The sequence below is a fragment of the Hypanus sabinus genome, chromosome 14 (assembly GCF_030144855.1).
Source record: "Hypanus sabinus isolate sHypSab1 chromosome 14, sHypSab1.hap1, whole genome shotgun sequence".
NCBI lineage: Eukaryota > Metazoa > Chordata > Chondrichthyes > Myliobatiformes > Dasyatidae > Hypanus > Hypanus sabinus.
Genome location: NC_082719.1, coordinates 91,454,990 through 91,478,189, shown reverse-complemented (window position 1 = coordinate 91,478,189; position 23,200 = coordinate 91,454,990). Strand labels below are relative to the sequence as shown.

At 38.8% G+C, this 23,200-nt stretch overlaps 2 protein-coding genes across 7 annotated transcripts in view; one reads left to right on the top strand and one right to left on the bottom strand.

The window, feature by feature from the left end:
• Window positions 1–2,184, top strand: part of LOC132404980 (kinesin-like protein KIF24) — an 81,426-nt gene extending 79,242 nt beyond the window's left edge. For 2 of the 3 annotated variants that reach the window (XM_059989636.1, XM_059989635.1), the window contains one exon: window positions 198–2,184. In XM_059989636.1, coding sequence (XP_059845619.1) covers window positions 198–216 — 19 coding nt within the window. In that variant the 3' untranslated portion in view covers window positions 217–2,184. Of the gene's footprint in view, window positions 1–194 lie in introns of all 3 variants that reach the window. The other variant, XM_059989634.1, reaches the window with a different exon arrangement.
• A 9,979-nt stretch (window positions 2,185–12,163) lies between these two features.
• ubap1 (ubiquitin associated protein 1) overlaps window positions 12,164–23,200 on the bottom strand; it is a 61,215-nt gene continuing 50,178 nt past the window's right edge. For all 4 annotated transcript variants that reach the window (XM_059989629.1, XM_059989631.1, XM_059989628.1 and 1 more), the window contains exons 6-7: window positions 15,676–15,777; window positions 12,164–14,635 (exon numbers count right to left, since the gene is read on the bottom strand). In XM_059989629.1, coding sequence (XP_059845612.1) covers window positions 14,495–14,635; window positions 15,676–15,777 — 243 coding nt within the window. In that variant the 3' untranslated portion in view covers window positions 12,164–14,494. The remainder of the gene's footprint in view (window positions 14,636–15,675; window positions 15,778–23,200) is intronic.

The following is a 23,200-nucleotide window of genomic DNA, read 5'->3' as shown; positions in this document are numbered from 1 at the left end:
GCATTGATTCCTTGTAGTTCTGTGAAAAACATTGTTAATGTTGGGTGGATTAGCTATTTTTATATGGATGTTTAAGGGATGTTTTTATAGATAATTGATTAACACTGCACTGATAGATACTAAATGTATGAATACTGCAACTAATTGTTTTCAATGTGGTTAAAATTGCCTGAACAACCAATTCTTTTACTTAGCAGGACTTCAATGATTACGTAACACAACTAGAAGAGCTCCTGATGCTAAAAGCTAGAAGCATCCAGCATTTGCAAGGCGAGATCCATAAGTATCAAATTCCTCCCAGGACAAAGCAACAATTTAATGATCCTGAATCTTAGCTTTAGTGTAAATTGTAGTGGTAAAGCAAGAGATTATCCGTGCATATATCTGACCTAAGTTTCAGAGCAATTATTATTTAAATACAAGATACAAAAGTAAATCTTTATATTTCTTAATTCTGAGATCTAATTTTGAACTTTGTGTGGGTACAGTCCAATATAATTTGTAGATTATAATTTCCCTTCTCAACTCTGTTCATTGTTGCTTCTGTCTGGATCCTATGCAAGTGTTTATTATTTATGTGTTCACCAGGTAATGATGATCATTATTACAGAGGGAAAATACATGCTACACATCAGGGTCATAATGGTTAACAGGCTTGACTCGTATGTTCAGCCATTATTGTACAGTCATAAACTAACTGGTGGATTAGGCACAAAAGGGGGAACTGTTCTGCCATTGAGATAGAGGATGAAAACTCAGAAAGGGTGTACCATGTCAGAAATTCACACGATCAGACCAAACTATCAACGCCAATTCAGGTTGGACACAGAAAGGATAAGTCCTTAAAAAGGGGTTGATTCCAGTGTTGGAGTATTAGGTAAATGAGTTATAGATTGTACATTTGGAAAGAAAACAAAATATTAAGATTATATTATAGTGGTAGAGTAATGAACAATATGCAACATTAAATGCACATTTTAAAGTAAACTGAGAATAAGATTTAGAATTAATTTCTTGAAATTTTGCTTCAGTAAAAACATGAAAAAAACCCAGCTGAAGTGGTGAAACCCAACAAATAATGGAATTGTTGAGTGGTGGAATAGTCTTGCTCATCATTACCTATATGAAGAAAACTGGAATTGAGTCAGTAGTTGATCTTTGATTTAAGTGGGTTAACATGCACTCCATACCACTTAGTGGGGACTTTGCATTGGTTGGGAGGTGCACAACTTTGAAATTCAGTCAAAGATCCTTCCTCTCACTGTAGTGTGTACTCCTGCAGGCACACTACATTACAAGGCAAATTAATATTTTCTCCTAGAATTAGAAATGTTTTAATAAGTTGCAAATATCATAATATGTATTAAGCCTTTTTTTGTAAATCAGTCATTTGCTAGACTGTACAGAGACAAGTTTAAACATATCACTATAATGGACTGTGTAGGCACACTCCATTTTAAGGAAATGTAAGCTTGCATTTATTTTGCAGAGATTGAGGACTGCTGAACATTGGAAAGTGATTCTACTAATTTTAGAAACATGGCACCCAAGCAATAAATATCACTGGTTCACCAAAGTCCACATTGACCTCTTGCTGGGGAAAAAAAAATGTCAAATTGTGTTTCTTGACTATTCACTGAATAATCTACTTAAAGGCATTAGTTCACTTTTCAATTTCCCTTGTTTTCACTTTATTATATATGTTAAGATACTGTTGAAACAATGCTAATATTGCAATCCTTGAATGTCTGAACAAAATTAAAGCTTTGTGTCTTATCTCTGTGGCAAAACGCACTAATACAGACAATTGTTTAAAAAAAAACTTTGACATAAATAACCGCAAACTGATTTTCCTTATTAGAGTTCCATCAGTGAAGTGCAAAATTTAACCCCCCCCCCACCCGATAAGCAAGAATCATTAGCAGGTAATAATTGATTGAACCAAGTCTTGCTATTTCAAAAATGCAATATTTCATTAAATTACATATGGGCACACAGGACAAGCAGTGAAAGAAAAAACATTTACTGTATTGAACCTATGTACTTCCTTTGAATTTTTTTCACTTCCATTTGTGTAATTTCCCTGTATTTGCAGTTTATTTTGCAGTTTGAAATTTGTCATGGATATTTTAATGAAATGTTGATTGATTAATTAATTGTATTTTAAATAAACTGAAAAGTGAACATTTTTGCAAGTTTGCCTTTTTAAAATTGACTGCAGATTAATAATTAAAATTCCATATCTTCCAAAACTTAAAATATCATGTTTAGCATTTCAAAATGTGTTGAGTACTAAGTAATTTAAAGGCATTCTAACTTTAGAGCATTAATAAATTTATCTGTGCAGAATCAGAATTTACTATGTCACTGCTATGCTTTGTGTAACAAAGAATCTTATGGTCAACAAAATTCTTCAATTTACACCAATTTCAAAAATTAGTTTGTTTTAACTCCATCAGAAACATTATGACAAACAATAATCCTTTGACATTCAATTCAAAATGGAACTGGGGATTCTTCCTGATGACCTGTAATTGACATTTACCAATAGAGTTACTGAATATTGTAAAGTTTGATGGACCAAGAAACAAAATTTAGTAGTTTAATATAAAATAATCAGGTGTTTCAGTAAGTATAAATATGACTAGAAAGTTGGATTATCTAAATGGCCAAATGATGGTTAGAGTCAGAAAAATACAACAAAGAAACAGACCCTTTGGTCCATCTAGTGCATGCATAACAATTTAAACAGCCTACTCCCATCAACTTACACAGGGACCATAGCTCTCCATACCCCTACTATCCATGTACCTGTCCAAGCTTCTCTTAAACATTGAAATCCAGCTTACTTGCACTACTTATGCTAGCAGCTTGTTCCACACTCTCACCACCCTCTGAGTGAAGAAGTTTCCCCTTATGTTCCCCTTAAACTTCTCACCTTTCACCCTTAGCCCATGTCTCATTATAGTCCCACCTAACCTCAGTGGAAAAATGTCTTCTTGCATTTATCCTATGTATCTCCCTCTTAATTTTGTATACCTCTATCAAATCTCCTTTCAATCTTGTACATTCTAAGTATAAAGTCCTAACGTGTTTAATGGTTCCTTATAACTTAGGTCCTCCAGACCCAGTAACATTCTTACAAATTTTCCCTGTACTTTTTCAACCTTATTTACATCTTTCCTGTAGGTATGTGATTAAAACTGCAGGCAATACTCCAAATTAGGCCTCATCAATGCCGTATACAATTTCAACATCCCATCTCCTGTACTCAGTACTTTGATTTATGAAGGCCAATGTGCCAAAAGCTTTCTTTGCAACCCTCTGTGTTAATGTGGATAAGTTTGGAATGATACACTCAAATTTCAAGTTGAAGTTTAATTGTCATTCAACCATACACATATTCAGCTAAAAGAAACAGAGATCCTCCGTGAGGTTGGTGGGAGGGTGGAGGCCGGGAGTGGTGACCTAAGTTTCAAAACACAATATGTACAGTCACATGCAGCACACAGGATATAGTGGTGGATGATATTTCCAGTGTGGCCACTTCATTTTGAAATGAAGTGTTTACTTTAGCACAATTAAGAAATAATTTAAAATATTAAGGTAAAAAGAAAGAGACAAATGATTTTTGTGATGTGATGCATTTTGGAAAGTCAATCTACTGCAGGACTTGTGCTATGAATGGTAGGGCACTGGGGAGGATAAGGGAAGAGGGATATGGGAGTACAAGTTCATAGTTTGTTCAAAGTGGCACTACAGGTAGAAGGATGGTAAAAAGAGCATTTAGCACACTAGCCTGCATAGACTCATAAAGTACAGCACAGAAACAGGCTTTTTGACCTATCCAGTCCATGCCAAAACCATTTAAACTGCCTACACCATCTACCTGCACTAGGACTGTAGTCCTCCGTTTGCCTACTATCCATCTATCTATCAAAACTTCTCTTAAATGTTGAAATTGAGTTTGTGTGCACCATTTGTACTGGCAAGTCAGTCCACACTCTAATGACCCTCTGAGTGAAGAAGTGAAGAGGTGAGTGAAGAGGTTTCCCTTAAACTTCTCACCTTTCACCCTAAACCCATGACTTTTGGTTGCAGTCCCATCGAACCTCAGTGGAAAAAGCCAGTTTGCATTAACCCGATCTATATTCCTTAGAATTTTGTATACTTCTATGAAATCTCCTTTCAGTCTTCTATGTTCTAAAAAATGTATTCCTAACCTTTCCTTATAACTCACATGCTCCAGACCTGGCAACATCCTTGTAAATTTTCTCTGTGCTCTATCAAACTTGTTTACATCTTTCCAGTAGGTAGGTTACCAAAATTGCGCACAATACTCCAATTTACCTATTTTTCCAACTGATCCAGATCCCTCTGCAAGCTGTGCTAGTGTTCCTCACTGTCAACTATACCCCAGTCTTGGTATCATCTGCAGATCTGCTGATCCAGTTAACCACATTATCATCAGATCATTGATAATAGATGACAAAGGACCCAGCACTGATCCCTGTAGCACACCACTAGTCACAGGCCTCCAGTGAGAAAGGCATCTCTGTACTACCACTCTCTGGCTTCTCCAACAAAGCCATTTCTAATCCAATTTACTACCTCATCCTGAATGCTGAGCGACTGAACCTTCTTGACCAGCCTCCCATGCAGGACCTTGTCAAATGCCTTACTAGAGTCCATGTAGACAGCATCCACTGCCTTGCCTTCATCCACTTTCCTGGTAACTTCCCCAAACAACTCTATAAGATGTTAATCATGGCCTATGGATGTTTCAAATATCCTTCAGATCTACTCCTCGGCTCTTCTCCAGTCTTGTTGAAGGGTTTCAGCCTGATTGTACTTTTTTTCCATAGATGCTGCCTGGCCTGCTGAGTTCCTCCATCATTTTGTGTGTGTTGCTTGGATTTCCAGCTTCTGCAGATTTTCCCTTGTTTGTATTTTAAATTTCTGCACGTGCCTCCTGTAGGGTCCGAGGGAAAACCTTGTCAGGCCCAGGGGATTTATCCACCCTGATTTGCCTCGGGGTAGCAAACACCTCTGTAATCTGTACAGGTTCCATGAAGTTGATTCCACTTTGCCTCACTTCGTTAGACTCTGTATCCATCTACCAAGTAAATACAGATGCAAAGAATTCATTTATGATCTCACCCATCTGTTTTGGCTCCATGTATGGATTACCATCCTGGTGTTCCAGAGGACTATTTTTATTCTGTGCAATCCTTGTGCTCTTAACATATCTGGTAGAATCCCTTAGGATTCTCCTTCACCTTGTCTACTAGAGCAACTTCTTGCCTTCTTTTCTTAAGTCTTCCTGATTTTTTTTCTTAAACTGTTATCTTGCATTTCTTATACTCTATAAGCACCTCAATTGTTCCTATTTACCTATACCTGCTATGCACTTCCTTTTTTTCTTAATGAGGGCCTCGGTATCTCCTGAAAACAAAGGTTCCCTTCCTTTGATATCTATATATTTTTTCTAACAGGCACATACAAGATTTGTACTCTCAAAATTTCGTTTCTGAAGGCCTCCACTTTTCAAGTGCACATTTACCAGAAAATAGCCTTTCCCAATCCACACTTGCCAGATCATTTCTGATATCATTAAAATTGTCCTTTCTCCAACTTAGAATCTCAACCCATGGACCAGACCTATCTCTTTGCATATTTACTTTGAAATCAATGGCATTGTGGTCACTGGTTGCAAAGTTTTCCCCTACACGAACTTGTCACCTGCCCTGTCTCATTCCCTAGAAGCAGATTTAGCATCACAAGCTCTCTCACTGGGACTTCTATGTACTGATGAAGGAAACTTTCCTGAACACATTTGACAAACTCTTATCCCATCTAGTTCTTTTACCGCATGGGATTCCCAGTCAATATGTGGAAAGTTAACAATCTTATGTTTCTTGCAACAGTCTGCGATCTGTTTACAAATTTGTTCCTCTAAATCCCTAGGACTGTTGGGTGTTCTGTAATATAGCCCCATTACCATGATCAAACCTTTCTTTTTTTTCAGTTCCACCCATAATGTCTCACTAGTACAGTTCCCAGTCTGCCCTGACAGAGCACTGCCATGATATTTTCCCTGACTAGTAATGCCACCCTTTCTCTTTTAATCCCTCCCACTCTGTCATGTCTAAAATGGCACCCCAGAATATTGGGCTGCCAGTCTTTCCCCTCCTGTAATTAAGTCTCAATGATGGCTACATCATCATAATTCCAGGTGTTGATCCATGCTGAGTTCATCTGCCTTTCCTACAATACTTCTTGCATTGAAATATACGTAGCTCAGGACACTAGTCGCACCATGCTCAACCTTTTGATTCCTGACTTTGTCTGAGGTCTTACCAACATTCGCCTTCACAATCTCTCCACGAACTGTTCTGGCACTCTGGTTCCCATTCCCCTTCAACTCAAGTTTAAATCCCACAGGGCAGCATTAACAAACCTTTCCGCTATGCTATTAGCCCCTGTCCAGTTCAGATGCAGTCCATCCCTTCTGTACAGGTAACACCTTCCATGGAAGAGAGCCCGATGATCCAAAAATCTTGTGGCCTCCCTCCTTTACCAACTCCTCAGCCACATGATAAACTGTATAATCTTCCTAGTTCTGGCCTCACTAGCACATGACACGGGTAGCAATCCTAAAATCACAACCCTAGAGGTCCTGCCCTTTAACTCAGCACCTAATTCCCTGATCTCTTTATGCAGAACTTCATCACTTGTCTACCCATTATTGGTACCTACATAGATTTAGGGTAAGAGAGGAAATATTTAAACAGCACTTGAGAGCAACTTTTTCATGCAAGGAGTGGTGAGTGGTGAATGAGCTGCCAAGGGAAGTGGTTGAGACACATGCAGTCCTACCTTTAACTTGGATGGATACATAGAGGGGCAGGACTCAGAGGGATACAGGGTGAATGTAGGAAATTCAGACTAGCTGGCTGAGCACTTGGTTGGCATGGACTAGATGGGCCAAAGTGCCTGTATCCATGCTGAATTGCTCTACAACTCTTAAAAAATATGGTCAGACCAGAAAAAAAAACCATAAGCCCAGCAAAAGGAAAGGACATTTTGAGCCGCACGACAAACAGGTATCAACTAATATTGTGAGATACGTGCACTGGAATCAGGCACGAACAAGCAAAAGGGTGAAGAAACACTCCGGGGCATGTAGATAATCCAGGAGTTTCTGCCAGTTCATCTGGTTTACTGTATGGACAAAAATCAGTTTGAATAAAAACATAGCTATGAATAAATATTTAGATAGCTCTCTCACCTTTCCAATTTTCAATGTTTTACTGTGTTGTACTCCACTCTTTTATAGTTTTATGTGAATCAAGGGGAAAAGTAGCATAAAATTTGCAAGTATTCCATAAGTATAGGGTGAGGTATTTATTGCATTAATAATACATTGGTTATAAACTGCTCTGCTTTGCCACAGGTGCTACTAAATAAGCAGCTGTCTGATCAAATAGTTTAAAAATGTTGGAAGAATTTCAAACATTATTTCTATAAAACTGCTTTGACCACACTTGTCCTATTGTGTTAATTTCTGTTTGCCTCCTTATAGAAGGATGTGGAAGCTTTGGCGAGGGTGCAGAGATTTACCAGGTTTTACAAGCTGCCTGGAATAGACAGCATGTTTTATGAGGATAGGTTTGTGAGCTAGAGCTTTTCTCTTTGGAGCAAAGGAGTTTGAGAGGAGACTTGATAGAGATGTACAAGATTATAACATGGACAGTCGGAGACTTTTTCCCAAGGTAGAAATGGCTACCAAAGGGACAAAATTTTGAAGTGATAGAGTTCCTTTTGTCCTTACCTACCACCCCATCAACCTCCGTATCCAACTTATCATCTTCAACTTCTGCCTTCTCCAAAGGGATCCTACCACAAAACATATCTTAACCACCCCCCTTCCGCTTTCCACAGAGATGGCTCCTCAATTCCCTTGTTAGAAACAGGCCCTTCAGCCCAGCTAGCTGGTGCCAAACCATTTAAACTGCCTAGTCTCTTTTGGCCTGCACACAAACAACAGCCCTGCATACCTCTCCCATCCATGTACGTCTAAACTTCTCTTAAATGCTTAAATTGAAATTGCATTCATCATTTGTGTTGGCAGCTCATTCCACACTTTCACTGACCTCTGAGTGAAGAAATTTTCCCTCACGTTCCCATTAAACATTTCACCTTTCACCCTTAACCCATGAACTCTAGTTGCAGTCTCACCCAACCTCAGTGGAAAAAGCCTGCTTGCATTTACCCAATCTATACCACTCATAATTTTGTATACCTCTATCAAATCTCTCCTCAATCTTCTATGTTCCAGGGAATAAAGTTCAAACCTATTCAATCTTTCCTTACAACTCAGGTCTTCCTGTTCTGGCAACAACCTTGTAAATTTTTCCTGTATTTTTTCAATCTTATTTATATCTTTCCTGTAGGTAGATGACTAAAACTGCACACAATACTCCAAATTAGGCCTCACCAATGTCTTATACCACTTTAACATACCAACCCAACTCCCGTACTCAACACTTTGATCTATCAAGGCAAATGTGCCAAAAGCTTTCTTTACAATCCTATTTACCTGTGACACCGCTTTCAATGAATTATGGGCCTGTGTTCCCAGCTCCCTTTGTTCTACCACAGAACACAGATTCCTAGAGTACACCACTAGTAACAGCCCTCCAATCAGAAAGGTTTCCTCCCACAGTCCAAAGACATACCTGTTGGTAGGTTAGTTGGTCATTGTAAATTGTCCTTTGATTAGGGTGGGGTTAATAGGCAGCATGGCTTGAAGAGCCTATCTCTTTTGGCTCTATGCCTAGATCGCCATTCTGATCTTCCGGAGGACCAATTTGGTCCTTTGAAATCAATTTGCTCTTAACAAATCTGTAGATATGTTAATTGGCCCATATCCGACCAGACAACACTGGCTAAATTTGCAAACCAGATCACGGGACCATAAGACATATGTAAAAGGAGTTAGAGAATGGAAGTGGAGGGTTTTTTTCCATTAGGAGGATTGTGACTCCTAGTGTGCTGCAGGGATCAGTGCTGCGACCTTTGTTGTTTGTCATCTATATTTACAACTTGGATGAGAATGTAGTTAGAATGGCATATAAGACTGTGGAAGACACCACAATTGGTGGTGTGGTGGACAGTGAGAACAGTTACAACAGGATCTAGATGAACTGGAAAAGTTGGCAGATGGACTTTGACTTGGACAAGTACGAAGTGACACATTTTAGGAAGCTGAACCAAGGCAGAATGTACAGAGAATGATAGGGAAAGGATATAAAAAAAAGTTCCTTAAAAAGTAATGATAATTAGGTAAGGTGGTGAAAGAGGCACATGGCATGCTTGCCTTCAGCTGATAGAGCATACAGTAGAAGTATAAGGACATCAAGTTATAAGCTCTACAAGACATTGGCAAGGCTACACCTGGATTATTTTGTGCAGTCCTGGGCCATAGTGTTGTGATTAAGCTGGAGGGTACAGGAAAGATTCACAAATTTAAGATGAGAGGGAAAGATTTAAAGGAAGCTGAGGGGCAAATTTTTGCTGGTGGTGGTGATGGCAGATACAATTACAAAGTTTATTTTTCTTTAATTTAGAGATAAAGTGCAAAACAGGCCCTTCCATACATTTGAACTGTGCTGCCCCAACAACCTGCGATTCAACCATAGCCTAATCACCGACAATTTACAATGACTAAATAACCTACCAACCGGTACTCCTTTGGACTGTGGGAGGAAACCAGAGCACCTGGAGAAAACCCACAAATTCCACAGGGAGAACGGACAGACTCCATATAGGTGATGCTGGAATTGAGCTCTGAACTCCAACACCTGAGCTGTAATAGCATTGCACTAACCCCTACACTACCAATGTGAAGTTTAAAGAGCACTTGGACTGGTACACAGAATAGAAAAGTGCTAAATGTAGGAAATAAGATTAATTAAAACAAGGGTTTCCAACCTTTTATATTGCCAAGGACCAATATTTAAGCAATATTGGACCCTAGGTTGGGAACCCCTGAACTAAAGCCTTGCTCTTGTCTTGTCTCGTCCATACTGCACCAACCGCCACTACTGGGCTATAAACGTGCAGAAGCAGTGTGTAGTTATATGCCTTGCTGTCTTGGCTGAGGCTCGAACCAATGACCTTCAGATCACTAATCCAAAGCCTTAACCACTTGGCCATGCACCACTATGCTCAATTATGAACTATACACTTAGAATGCTGGAGGAACTCAGAAGGTCAATGAATAGGAAATGAATAATTAATGTTTTGGACCAAGACTGGTGTGAATTAATTGGGCTGAATTTCCTGACTTCATACTGTATGGCTCCATAACTATGAACATAAGTGCGGGAATAGACCATATAATCTCTCAGGCCTGCTCCAACATTCATTCAGGTTCTGACTCATGTAAACTTGAGCCTATGATACATAACCCTCAACTCCCCTGTAGATCACTAATCTGTCCATTTCAACCTTGCATATATTCAATGATTCAGCTTCTGAGACTCTCAGAGATAGAGAATTCCAAAGATTTGCTACTCTTTGAGAAGGCATTCTCCTCACCCTAAACTGATAACCCCTTATATGAAACCACACCTCCTTTGTTTCTCCTACCCCCAGACCTACATTGTCGCACATTGTCTTTCTGTAGTCTTTTTCCATCTAAAATACAGTATTGCTAAAGTAAGAGAGCGTGAGGGAAAATATGAAAGTCCTTGCCCACATTTTTCCCCCCAGAAGCAGCATATGTATTGGGTGGGTAAGAATATATTGTTTTATTTCAACCAAAGTTAAAAAAAAAACAGAATTGAAAATACAATCAAAACTGTACTAACAACCAAAAATCCTGATGATAGCTGTAGAGAGATTTTTACTGTCAACTTTGACTTATTTGGAAAACATTGACAAGATATTCATAATGTGAATTTCATGAACTTTCCAGTTGAGTGATATTGGTAGAGTTAATTCATTTATTCATGCAGAATGTCCACAAAATATAACAGTAGGTTTAAACAGTGGAGAGTGAGATATGAAGCTAGAATCTTTGATTGATGCCCTCCACCGCTGTTAGTATACTACATACACTCAGGGGCCTCTTCATTAGGAATAGGAGTTGGATCCGGTGAGGTCTTCTACTGCTATAGCCCATCCACTTCAAGGATTGATGTGTTGTGCATTCAGAGATACTTTTCTGCACACCTCTGTTGTAATGGGTGGTTATTTGAGTTACTGTTTTCTTCCTGTCAGCTTGAACCAGTCTGGCCATTCTCCTCTGCCCTCTTTCATTAACAAGGCGTGTTTGCCCAAAGAACTGCTGCTCAACTGATTTTTTTTTCTACGCACCATTCCCTGTAAACTCTAAGAAACTGGTGTGTGTGAAAATCCCAGGAGGTCAGCAGTTTTTGAGATATTCAAACCACCCCGTCTGGCATCAGCAATCATTCCCACAGTCAAAGTCACACTTCCTCCCCAATCTGATGTTTGGCCTGAACAACAGCTGAACCTCTTGACCATCTTGGTATGACTTTATGCACTGGGTTGCTGCCACATGATTAGCTAATTAGATATTTGCATTTAATAAGCATTTAATAAAGACATACCTGATAAAGTGGCCACTGAGTATGTATATATAGGCACATTAGAATATTTTACCCACCGTATCATGAAACAGGTTTTCCTAAAGCATTGATTAATCCAATTAAAAAGTTATCTTGAAATTAGACTTCCACTGATGGATTGAAACATTAAATTTACCACAAACTGATTTGTGATGTTCGATACTTTGAATTAGCTTCAAAGAGGGAAAAACAAATTTTATTGATGTTGGTCTATCCACAATTTGATTCCAAAAGACATATTTCATGTGCATAAAATTCCAGTTAACTAATAATTCATACTTGTTTGCTGACAATATATTAAACTTTTCTCAGATGAATGATAGCAAGTTATGGTTCATGTAGCAAATGATTTAGGCAAGATGCAAGACAACTGAAGTAAGGTGGGGTTTGAAGAGTTCTTTACACACAGATGGAAATAGGAGAGAAGCTTTAGGTTTTTCCATAGATAGATCAATGCTTTGAGGATAACCCATCAAAAGAGGAACTCCAAGGCCACAAAGGAGCTCAGTCAAAAACTTTAATTTCCTAATACCAAAATAACTTTCAAAATGATAATATTATTTTTTAAAAATTAGTAGCTTAAGACACCATTAAATGCAGCATCTGTAAGTGTTTAAGGTGAGTGTTAGAGATCAGAAATATACTGAAAATGTAGTCAAGACAGAAAACTTCAAAATACTGGAGTCCTTGTAGATGTGTTTGAAGAGCAATAAGCTCCAGGTTCTGGAGCTGGTAAATGAAGACTGGATTAGTCATGGCAATTTGTAATTTTTCCTCATTGGTGCCAATGGCTTCAGAAGACATGGTGCTAGTAATTGAAACAGAAAATGATGGAAATACTTCCCAAGGGTCTCAGTGTCAAATCTGGTTTGCTATATCTGTGAAACATCTTATAAAACTTTACCATGTGCAAGGTGCCATGTAAACACATCAGTGTTAATAGAAGAGAAACCCAGAGTGGTGAATAGAATAAGCTATCGACTAAAGACGAGGTTTTGTGCGCACTTGAGTTAGCAAAGGCTAACAAGGCTTGGGTGATGTGTCAATAAAATCTAATGCAGGGTATTTTGGAGAAACAACAGCCTTTTGGATAAGCCAAGGTTTGATTCAGAAGGTATCTGGAATCAGGAACCATTCAAAAAGCTATGAACTGAGCAGATCCAATTATAAAAATGATTGTCCTCTGAAAGTTATTTCCAAAGTACACGCATCCTCTGCAGTTGCGATAGCATCCAACTACCTATATTAACATTCTAACTTAATGTGAATTCTTACCAAGAATAATTGTTAATAGAGCACAAATAAACTTGAGAATCCAAACATAAAAAATGCAGACTGAGAAAATTTCAAAAATGTAGAATTGATGTTCTGTTCGTTATAGTAATTTGCAAACACCATGAGGCATATTCGCTTGGATTGATAAACTAAAATTTGTTTGTTACAAACACTTAACATCTGCAGGCAGATCGGGGGGGGGGGGGGCAGCATGGAGATAAAGAGAGAGTGGGTTATGCACAGTGTTGAGAGGATAACCTGGCAAACACCAGGGCAAAAAAAAACTGCAGCAGAAATCTAATATTTCCAGAAGACTGCAATTTACTAATTTCACCAAGAACAGAAATTTACAGTACTCAACCAATCTATGAGAAAAAAATCCTTTCCTAGAATTCAGTTTGAAGTTTGATCAAACCTAATTTGTTATACTAAATGGTTCAATCATTCAAAGTTAGAATAATCAGAGTTAAAACTTTAATCAAAGAAGTGATACACATTTTTGAAGTTTTATTAGTACCTGTTTCTGCAGAATCAAATTTTTAGCATTTAAGATTCAGAAATGCTTCCGATGTTTGAAGTCTTGTGAAATGTAAAATACAGAACAATGTGATTTCTGTTCTTATATGAAAAGAAAATTAATTTGTTGCTATTAATAATGAAGATTAATAGTAAAGAAACACTCCAGAACTACAGCGGTGAGGAAGACATAATGTAACATTTGACAACAGTGTGAATGAAACGAGTGCAGCGGCAACAAGACAATTTAAAGAAAGTGCTTAAAGTAGATGTAAAATTTACCTCACGCTGCAATTCTTTTAAGAGTCTAGGAATAGATTTCCTATAAGGGAATCTATGTGAATTCGACCCACACAGGGATGGAGCGCAAATCACTGCTGGGTTTGCTCATTTTCTTCTTGTTAAGAATGAGAATTTTGCCCTTTCTGCCCATTCGCTTGGTAACACAACACCCAGCCAGTGACAAATGACAAGCTAGTCCTGATCTATTAATTCCTATTGCACTATAGGGTACATAATCATAAACAACTTTAAAATAGCCTACAGTCCAGTAAATGTATCCTTTCACAAAGGACAAAAAAAGCAGCTTTAACCTTAGAAAATTATTATCCAGCTTTTCCACATACCAAACTAAACTCCACTGCAAGAATGGCAATGCACAATTTGTGGTATTGTTGTCGGAAGGGGGATTTGGATTGAATGGAGAGCTCAAAAAAACATTGAATATATTGATCTCTTATGTTTGGAAAGACAAGTGAAAAACACTTCAGCTGTACTTTTTCAGGTTTCTTTGACCCAGGGAAACTGTAAAAATATTAAGAGTTCTACCACAGACATCCGTACTTGTGTCTTCTTCAGCTTAGACTTCCTGGTAAAGCAGAGTTTGCTCCCTAATGCCCGCCCATCCCTTCCAATCCCATTCCAAATAAAAATAAAGAAATACACAGCTGTGTGTATATAACAGAACTGGAAAATGAATCATATGTGGGATGAACTTCTTTCCCCTCTACACCCTCAATCAAGCTGAGATAGAAGAGATGCTTTCAGCTGGCTCCTGCACGGGTCATTAAGTCTTCCAGAGCTTTCTCCTGGTCATTTTTGTGAACGACGAGGACTTCTTTAATAACGCCTCGCTCAAAGCCCATTTCTCTGAACTTAGACATGAGGTGAAGAAATTCCAGGGTCTGAAAAAGATGCAAGGCAAGTGAAAGGTGATAGAGCAGGTTTCTCACTAGACAGTAATCAAGCGTCTCTCTTGCACATCTGTAGAATACACAAGAATTGAGAATATTCAGGAATTAAGTTAACTGAGAAACAAAAAAAAACCCTCTTTGGTACCTCTAGAATGTCTTCAAATTGCCTGTTGTTAATAACCTGTTTGATTTGTGCACCAACAAAAATGCCTTCCTTCATCTTGGCATCAGTTATTCTGACTTGAATCGCTGAAGCTCTTTACTGAAGTGATGCAGCCAGTCAATATACTCTTCACTACACATCTATGGAAGCTTGTCAAAATTTTAGATGTCATGCTGAATCTTTTGAAACTCTGAAGGAAGTACAGGTGCTGCTGTACTTTCTTCATAATTGTACTTCCATGCTGGGTCTGGGACAGATCCTCCTAAATAATAACACCAAGGAATTTAAAGTTGCTGATCCTCTCTACCTCTGATCCACTGATGAGGACTGGCTCATGGACCTCTGTTTCTATCCCTTGAGGTCAGTAATCAGCTTCTTGGTCTTGCTGACATTGTGAGAGGCTGCTGTTATGGAACCACACAGCCAGATTTTATCAGTGATTCACAAGAGATCGGATCCTTGCTCTTGCTCACTAACATCAGACAATTATGTATATTTTTCCTATTCTTGGAAAATCCTCAAGAGTTCCTATAGTAACCTCCATTATCAAAAGCTTCGTTGAAGTCTATCTTTTGGATTAGATTTGGTTACTTAGCCAAAGCACAACATGTGTCCAACTACTTTATAGCATCATATGAATTTAAGTACTGGCAAGTAATGATGTTGACTGCAAGTTTATTGCTACGACACCCTCAACTAGCTGATATATCTCACTCCTGTACATCCTCTATGCCATGAATCAACTAAATTTAACAAATTCAGTTTCACAGCGCATGGCATGGGACCCTTGCCTCTAAATTATAACAAATTTAAATTTATTAGATATGAAAATAAATACAATAAGCAATTAAGGAAAAGCTCAACTGACCTTTGGCTCTGAACACTGATTGATTTCTAGGCTTTCCTCTACGAGTGTTGGTTCAAAGCCTTGCTCACAGAGTCGTCCATGAATAAACAAGTAATCAAGGACCTGGAAAGGTGGAAATAAAGGTGATTTTCTTTCAAGAATTGTTCCATAATCACAGAAATGTTTTGTAAGCACAAATTTTACATTAAAATCAATAAAAGGAATTTTACTGACTCTTACTAATATCTTAAATTGCTTTTTTCAAATTTCACTGCTGTCACATCCTTCAAAAATGACAGAATTTTTAAGAAGAGGCAAAAACTCAAAGCCATTTCAACAGTTTTGAAATGATACAAAGCAAGGGCAACAAATATATAAATCATGTTAAATGATTTAGGGGATACAGTTAAACAAAGATTTTCTAGAAATTGACATGAATTTTAAGATGTCTAATTAGGATTTCCTGACATATTTATTTCAAAGTACTATCAGCTTAGTGAACTTTGTTCCACATCGAGTTGGTAATGTTCCTGTCAGAACGAAAGGCAAGGCTAACAGATTTAGGGGAACCTTGGTTTTTGGGATATATTCAGACCCTGGTTAAGAAGGAGGTACAAGCAAGAAAGGAACAAATTAGGTACTTGAAGTATAAAAATGCAAGAGAACACTAAATAGAGAAAGCAGGAAGGCTAAAAGAAGGCATGAGGTTCCTCTAGTAGACTATGTGAAGGAGAATCCTAAAGGCTTCTAGAGATAAATTAAAAGCAAAAGGATAGCAAGGGACAAATTAATCCTCCTGAAGATCAGCATGGTGATCTATTCATGGAGTTGAAAGAGATGGGAAAGGCCATAAATTGATCTCTTTGCATCTTTATTTACTTGGGAGACAGATATAGAGTCTACAGAAGTGAGCTAAAACAGCAGTGAGGTCATGACTTTCTACGGATTAAAGAGGAGGCAACACTTGCAGTCTTCAGGCAAATTAAGGTGCATAAATCTGCAGGCCTTGGGAAGATGTCCCCCTGGACCTTCTAAGGAGGCTGGTGCAGAAATTGTAGAGGTCCTAGCAGAGCTATTTAAAACATCCTTAGCTATGAGTGAGGTGCCAGAGGATGGAAGATAGCTAATGTTAATCTGTTGTTTAAGAAAGTCTCCAACAATAAACTGTGAAATTATAGGCTAAAGAGCCTAATAAGTAGTCGGCAAGTTACAGCTACTCATTTGGGACAACTCTTAAAGAACAAAAGCTAATCAAGAAAGTAGCCAGTCGTATAAACTTGTGTAGCTGTTACAGCAAACAGTTTTTAAAATATTGTTAGTCATATGTAACTGTGTTCAAAAAGCAGTGATTTTTGTCACTGATAGATGGCAAGAAATAAGGAGCAAGGCGATTCAGAACTATTTTGCAACACTGCGGTTTCAAACATTCAGGCTTGGAAATGCCAGAAACGGCTGGGAGTGAAAATGAAACAATTTTACTACTTCAGCAAGTTAGGAATTACAAAAATCCTTGAAGATGTAGACAATCATCTTGAATGTTGCAATGAAAATGAAGATTGGGAAGATGCAATTGTAGAAGGCATTGTATGAAGGCAGTCCATCATCTACACTAGGTGTCTGTGCTGATTTTGTTCAATTACAGTCACTCAAAAGAACATAGTAGCATACAATGTATGAATTCCTGTCGAAAAGTTGTTAGGAACTAAAACAGTTTTCTTAGTACTGAAGTAGTATTGTTACTGTTCTAATTTGTTCTATATTTCATTTAAATACATAATTTGTTACTCAGTTGAAATTATGTTGGTTTTTTTTAAAAGGCTTTTTAATTATTTCCATGAAACCAGCTAATTAGGATAGCCACTTAATTGGGTCAAAATGTACTCACCCAATGTGTCCCAATTAACTGGAATCCACTGTATTTGGATAGACAGGGATTGATTAGGGATACTCAACATGTCTTTGTGTGTGGTAAGTCACATCAAACCAATATTACAGAGGTTACCAGGAAAGTTGATGAAGGAAATGTAGTGGATGTGACCTACACTGACAATAGCAAGGGCTTTGATAAGGGCATGGGAGGTTGGCTAAGAAGGTTTAGTCACTTGGCATTCAGGATAAGGTAGCAAATTGGATTTGACATAGGCTCTGGGGAAGAAGCCAGAGAATGGCAGTGGATGGTTGCTTCGACTGGATGTGCTCCACATTAATCAGAGCTGGGTCTGTTGTTTGCCATCTATATCAATGATCTGGACAATAATGCGGTAAACTGCATAAGCAAATGACACAAAGTTTGGGACGTAGTGGACAGTGAGGAAGGTTATCAAGAGTTTTCCAGACCAGCTGGAAAGATGGGCTGAAAAAAATGACAAAATGAATTTAATGCAGGCAAGTGTGAGGTGCTGCACTTCAGGAGAACAAACAAGGGTAAGACTAACAGAGTGAATGGCAGAGCACTGTGGAGTGTAGTAGAACAGAGGGATCAGGGAACACAGATCCATGAAAGTGGTATCACAGGTAGATAGGATGATAAAGAGAGCTTTTAGCACAATGGCCTCCATAAATCAAAGTAATGAATACAGGCGTTGGGATCCTGTGTTGAAATTATGTAAGACGTTGATGAGGCCTAATTTGGAGCATCATATACAGTTTTGGTCACCATAGGTAAATAAGATTGGATGAGTGCAGAAAAAAATTACAGGGATGTTGCTGGGACTTGAGGAGCTAAAAAGTGAAAAAGGTTGAATAAGTTAGGACTTTATTCCCCTTGTGTAGGAGACCGAGGGGAGATTTGACAGAGCTATACAAAATTATCAGAGGTGTGGATAGGGTAATGCAAGCAGGCTTTTTCCAATGAGGTTCAGTAAGACTAGAATTAGAGGTCATGGGTTAAGGGTGAAAGGTGAAAAGTTTAACAGGAACAGGAACTTCTTCATTCAGAGGGTGGTGAGAGTGTGTGATGAGTCACCAGTGCAAGTGGTGGATGAGGGTTTGATTCCAACACTTTAGAGAAGTTTGGATAAGTACGTGGATGGGCAGGCAATGGTGATGGTGGAGGGTCAATGGGACTAGGCTCAATGATAGCTTGGAATGGCAGAGGGGGTGGACAGGATAAAGGGAGTATCTCTACCAGGCTGAATAGCTCAACAGAAGCAGTTACGAGGGGTGAATACATCTTTTCGTCTGTACTATTTGTTACTAATAGCTGGGCTGTAGGACATAACCAGCTATTGTTCCTCCAATAATTAATCTTCTAGAAAGAAGTAATGTACATATTTACCAGCTACAATAGATAAATAAGAATGGGTGTCAGGGAAGATATGAAAATTAATGTAGCAGGCATATTGAGATATTGGTGAAATAGTGATCACAATTCTGTAGCAGTAGAATAACAAATTCCAACTACAGTGTTATTCTGTCCAGTCCAGGCCGGGAGTCCCGACCCTCTCAAAAATCCTCATCTGGACTGGACAGACTAACACTGTACGTCAGGAGTACATTCACCTCTTCAGATACTATCTGACCCGCTAAGTTCCCTGAGCAGTTTTTTTGGCTTCAGATTTCAGCATTTGCAGTCTTGTGTTCCCACAGTATCATTCTCTCGCATCAAATTAACTTTTTATATCATCTGTTACATGACATTATTGACACATTGGAGTTTGACAGAAAGGGAATGATAATATTCTGTGGTTGAGTGACTCAGGCCAAAGAGTGAATAAACATTTTAATAACGAAAGTTTTTGAATGATCGAAGTACATTTCAAAAATTCTCACAGTTAAACCATATTAAAGTTCAAAGTGATTTATTATTGAAGTACACATATGTCATCATGCACAACCCTGATATTCATTTTCCTGTGGGCATACTGAACAAGTCCATAATAGAATAATAACCATAACAGAATCAATGAAAGACCATACCAACTTGGACATTCAACCATTGTGCAAAAGACACAAAAACTGTGCAAATACAAAAAGAAAGGAATAATACTAATAAATAAATAAATAAGCAATAAATATTGAGAACATGAAATGAGAAGTCCTTGAAGGTGAATCCATAGGTTGTGGGGACACTTCATTAACGGGAAAATGAAGTTTGGTTGAAGAGCCTGATGGTTGAGAGGTAATAACTGTTCCTGAACCTGCTTAATAAGGTACCAACATTTATTATTGAGTGCAGTACAGTTGATATGGAGTTTGACAAGGTCCCACCTAAGAAACATACCCAAAAAAGTCAGAGCTATGAGATCCAAGGCAAGTTAGCAAACTGGATTCCAAACTGGGTCGGTAATACGAAGCAGAGCATATCAGTGACAAAAAGACTGTCAATGTCGGGATCTGGAGCAAGAAACTACCGGCTGGTGTAACAAATAGCAGCTATGTAAGTGCAGATGGAGAGTGGGGGGAGGAATTGTCAACATTCTGGCACCAACAGCAAAGGCAGATGGAACGTAATCCTGATATGTAGAGCATGATTCACTTTGGAATAACTAATAAGGGGAGGGCATACATAATGGACGATAAAGTGCTAAGGAGTTGAGCTTAGTGCAAAGTCCAAAGATTGGGGTGTAGCTTTTTGGAAAGTCATATACAAGGACACATATAAAGTAGCATGATCCTTAGGAGCACTGATACACTTGGATACTTTCCTGAAGGTGATAACACAAGCAGATAGTGTGGTAGAGAAGGCATAGAGCTTTTTTGCCTTCATCAGTCCAGGCACCGACTATAACAGTCAGGGAGTTATGTTACATTTGTGTAAACTTTGAGTTTAGTACTGTGCAGTTCTGGTAGCAGCACTATGAAAAAGACAAGGAGGCTTTGAAGAGGGTGCAGAAGAAGTTCATTGGGATGTGGCCTGATTAGAAAGCATCATCCATAAGGAGAGGTTGGATATCTCCAATTGTTTTCTCTGGAGTGTCGGAGGCTAAGGGGTGACTGGACAGAAGTATATAAAGTTATGAGGGGCATAGAAAGGATAGGTTGTCAGTTCATTTTCCAGTCTAATTAGTGGCAGAAGTCTAAACAAGATGTGCAAAGCAAGTTTTCTTTTTACACAGGGAGTGGTGGATGCCTGAAATGTGCTGTGGGGCAGGGTCGGTAGAAGCAGATATGATAGGTTTTGGTACAGTCTGTCATGGGAGGCTTATCCAGAAGATTAAGATGCGTGAGACTCATAGTGTGTTGGCTGTCTGAATTTGGAAATGGTTTGCCCATAGAAGAAAGAAGTTAGTGATCGAAGGGACTAGTTATAGCAGGAGGTCTGTGATTAGTGGTGTTCTGCAGGGAGCTGTACTGGGACCTCTGTTGTTAGTGACCTGGATGAAAACGGAGGTGGGTGAGTTTGTAAATTTACACACGAAGAATGGTGCTACTGCAGATAGCATTGGAGACAGGCAAAGAATACAGTGGGATTCAGATCAGCTGCAGATATGGGTGGAGAAACAGCAAGGTGGAGTTTAATTTGGCCACATGTGAAGTGTTGCGCCTTGATAGGTCAAATGTAAAGAGACAGTACATTGTTAAGGGCAGGACCCTAACAGTGATGATGAGCAGAGGGATCTTGGGGTCGAAGTTCACAGCTCCCTGAAAGTGGCTACACTGGTTGACAAGAGTGATTAGGAAGGTATGTAGCATGCTGCCCCATTATAGAAGGATGTAAAGGCTTTGGAGAGGGTGCAGAAGAGACTTACCAGGATGCTGCCTGGATTAGAAGGCAAATGCTACAACAAGAGGATGGACAAACTGGGGCTGTTTTCGCTGGAGTGGCGGACGCTGAGGGGAGATCTGATTGAGTTTTATAAGATTATGAGATGCACACATAGAATAGACAGACAGCATCTTTTTCCCAGGGTTGAAATATCTAATACCAGAAAACATGCATTTAAGGTGAGAGGGTTTAAGCTTAAAGGAGATGTGAGGGACAGGTTGTTTCTTTAATTACCACAAAGAGGGGTGGGTGCCTGGAATGCACTGCCTGGGGTGGTGGTAGAGGCAGGTACATTTAGGGCTTTTGAGAGAAGTTTAAAATGTAGGGGAAACGGAAGGATACAGACATTTTGTAGGCAGAAGGGATTTGCCAGGTTGGCCATTTGATTACTAATTTAATAGGTTCAGCACAACACTGTGGTCCAAAGAGCCTGTTCTTATATTCTGTGTGTGACAGGATTAGTCTAGTTCGGCAAAGGTCCTGTGGAATGAGGCACCTGTTCCTTTGCTATACTACTATTTTACATAAATATTTTGACAAACTCCAGAAAGTACAGACCAAGAGCCCAAGTGCTGTGAATGTGATTAGTCTGGATTGGTACACTGGTTTAGCTGGGTATAGTTGGCCAAAAGGCCTGTTTTCTGCACTGTACGGCTGCTAATTCTGGTAAAGACAAAATGCTTTTGGCTCTTCAATATGTAAGTAATTATCATTCAGACTTAATTTGGAGTTACTGCCAATTCTGTCTCTCCCTAAAGAGAATAATCTAAATAAGGAAAAACACACACTAATTGTGAGGATCATCTGCTGAGTGAATGATCTCTTCCACCCATCCGAGATATTTATGAGAAGCACTACATAATGCAGGACCCTTAGCCCTGTCAATGGTCCCTCCCAACCATCCAGCAATCTCTTTGTACCCCTACCATCAGGCAGGAGATACTGTAGCATTAGGACAAGAACTATGTTGATGGGAAACAGCTTCTTCCCCCAGACTGTAAGACTACTGAACTCCTTGGTACCACCCAGATCCCTTCACCCTTTCACATATAAAGTGCCAGTAGTGTATACTGTTTACTTTTTGACTTATTTTGTAAAGGTTTTCGGCAGATAAGACTTTTGCAAAAATCTTAGCAGGGGTGCCTAAGACTTTTGCACAGAACTGTAATAATTTTATGTATTGCACTGTACTGCTGCTTCAAAAAAAAACATAACAAATTCCATGACATACGAGAGTGATGGAAAAAGTCTGATTCTAATACAAGTCTCTATTGTGGACTGAGAGTGGGAAGGGGGCAAGGAGAGGGGAATCATAGTTGGAAAAGAGGAGGTGAGGGGGGGGGGGGAGCAGGAAGCATCAGAGAGATATTCTGTAATGATTAACAAATTAATTGACCTTGTTTGGTGTCTCATGGCTGGACTTGAGATCTAAGACTTTTGCACAGTACTGCATGTAAATAGTTGAATGACAATAAACTTGTTCTAGAACTTGAACATGCAGGAGGAACTCTGCAATTCAGGCAACATCTATGGAGGGAAATAAACTGTTGATGATTTTGACCAAGACCGTTCATCAGCATTGCTAAATAATCTAAATATGGTGCTGTGTAACAGTGGGTTATAGGCTGTTTCAGATGAACCTCACATATAGATAGGGAATAAAACAAAATACTACTATAGATGCTGGAAATATGAAATATTCAAAGGACAATGAGCATTTGCAAAGAGAGAAACATTGTTGATATTTCAAGCAAATTACCTTCCTCAGAACATTGGAACAATTCTATTTTATCACAAGTGATGTGTTACAGGACAAACACAGGCCAACTTACCTGACCA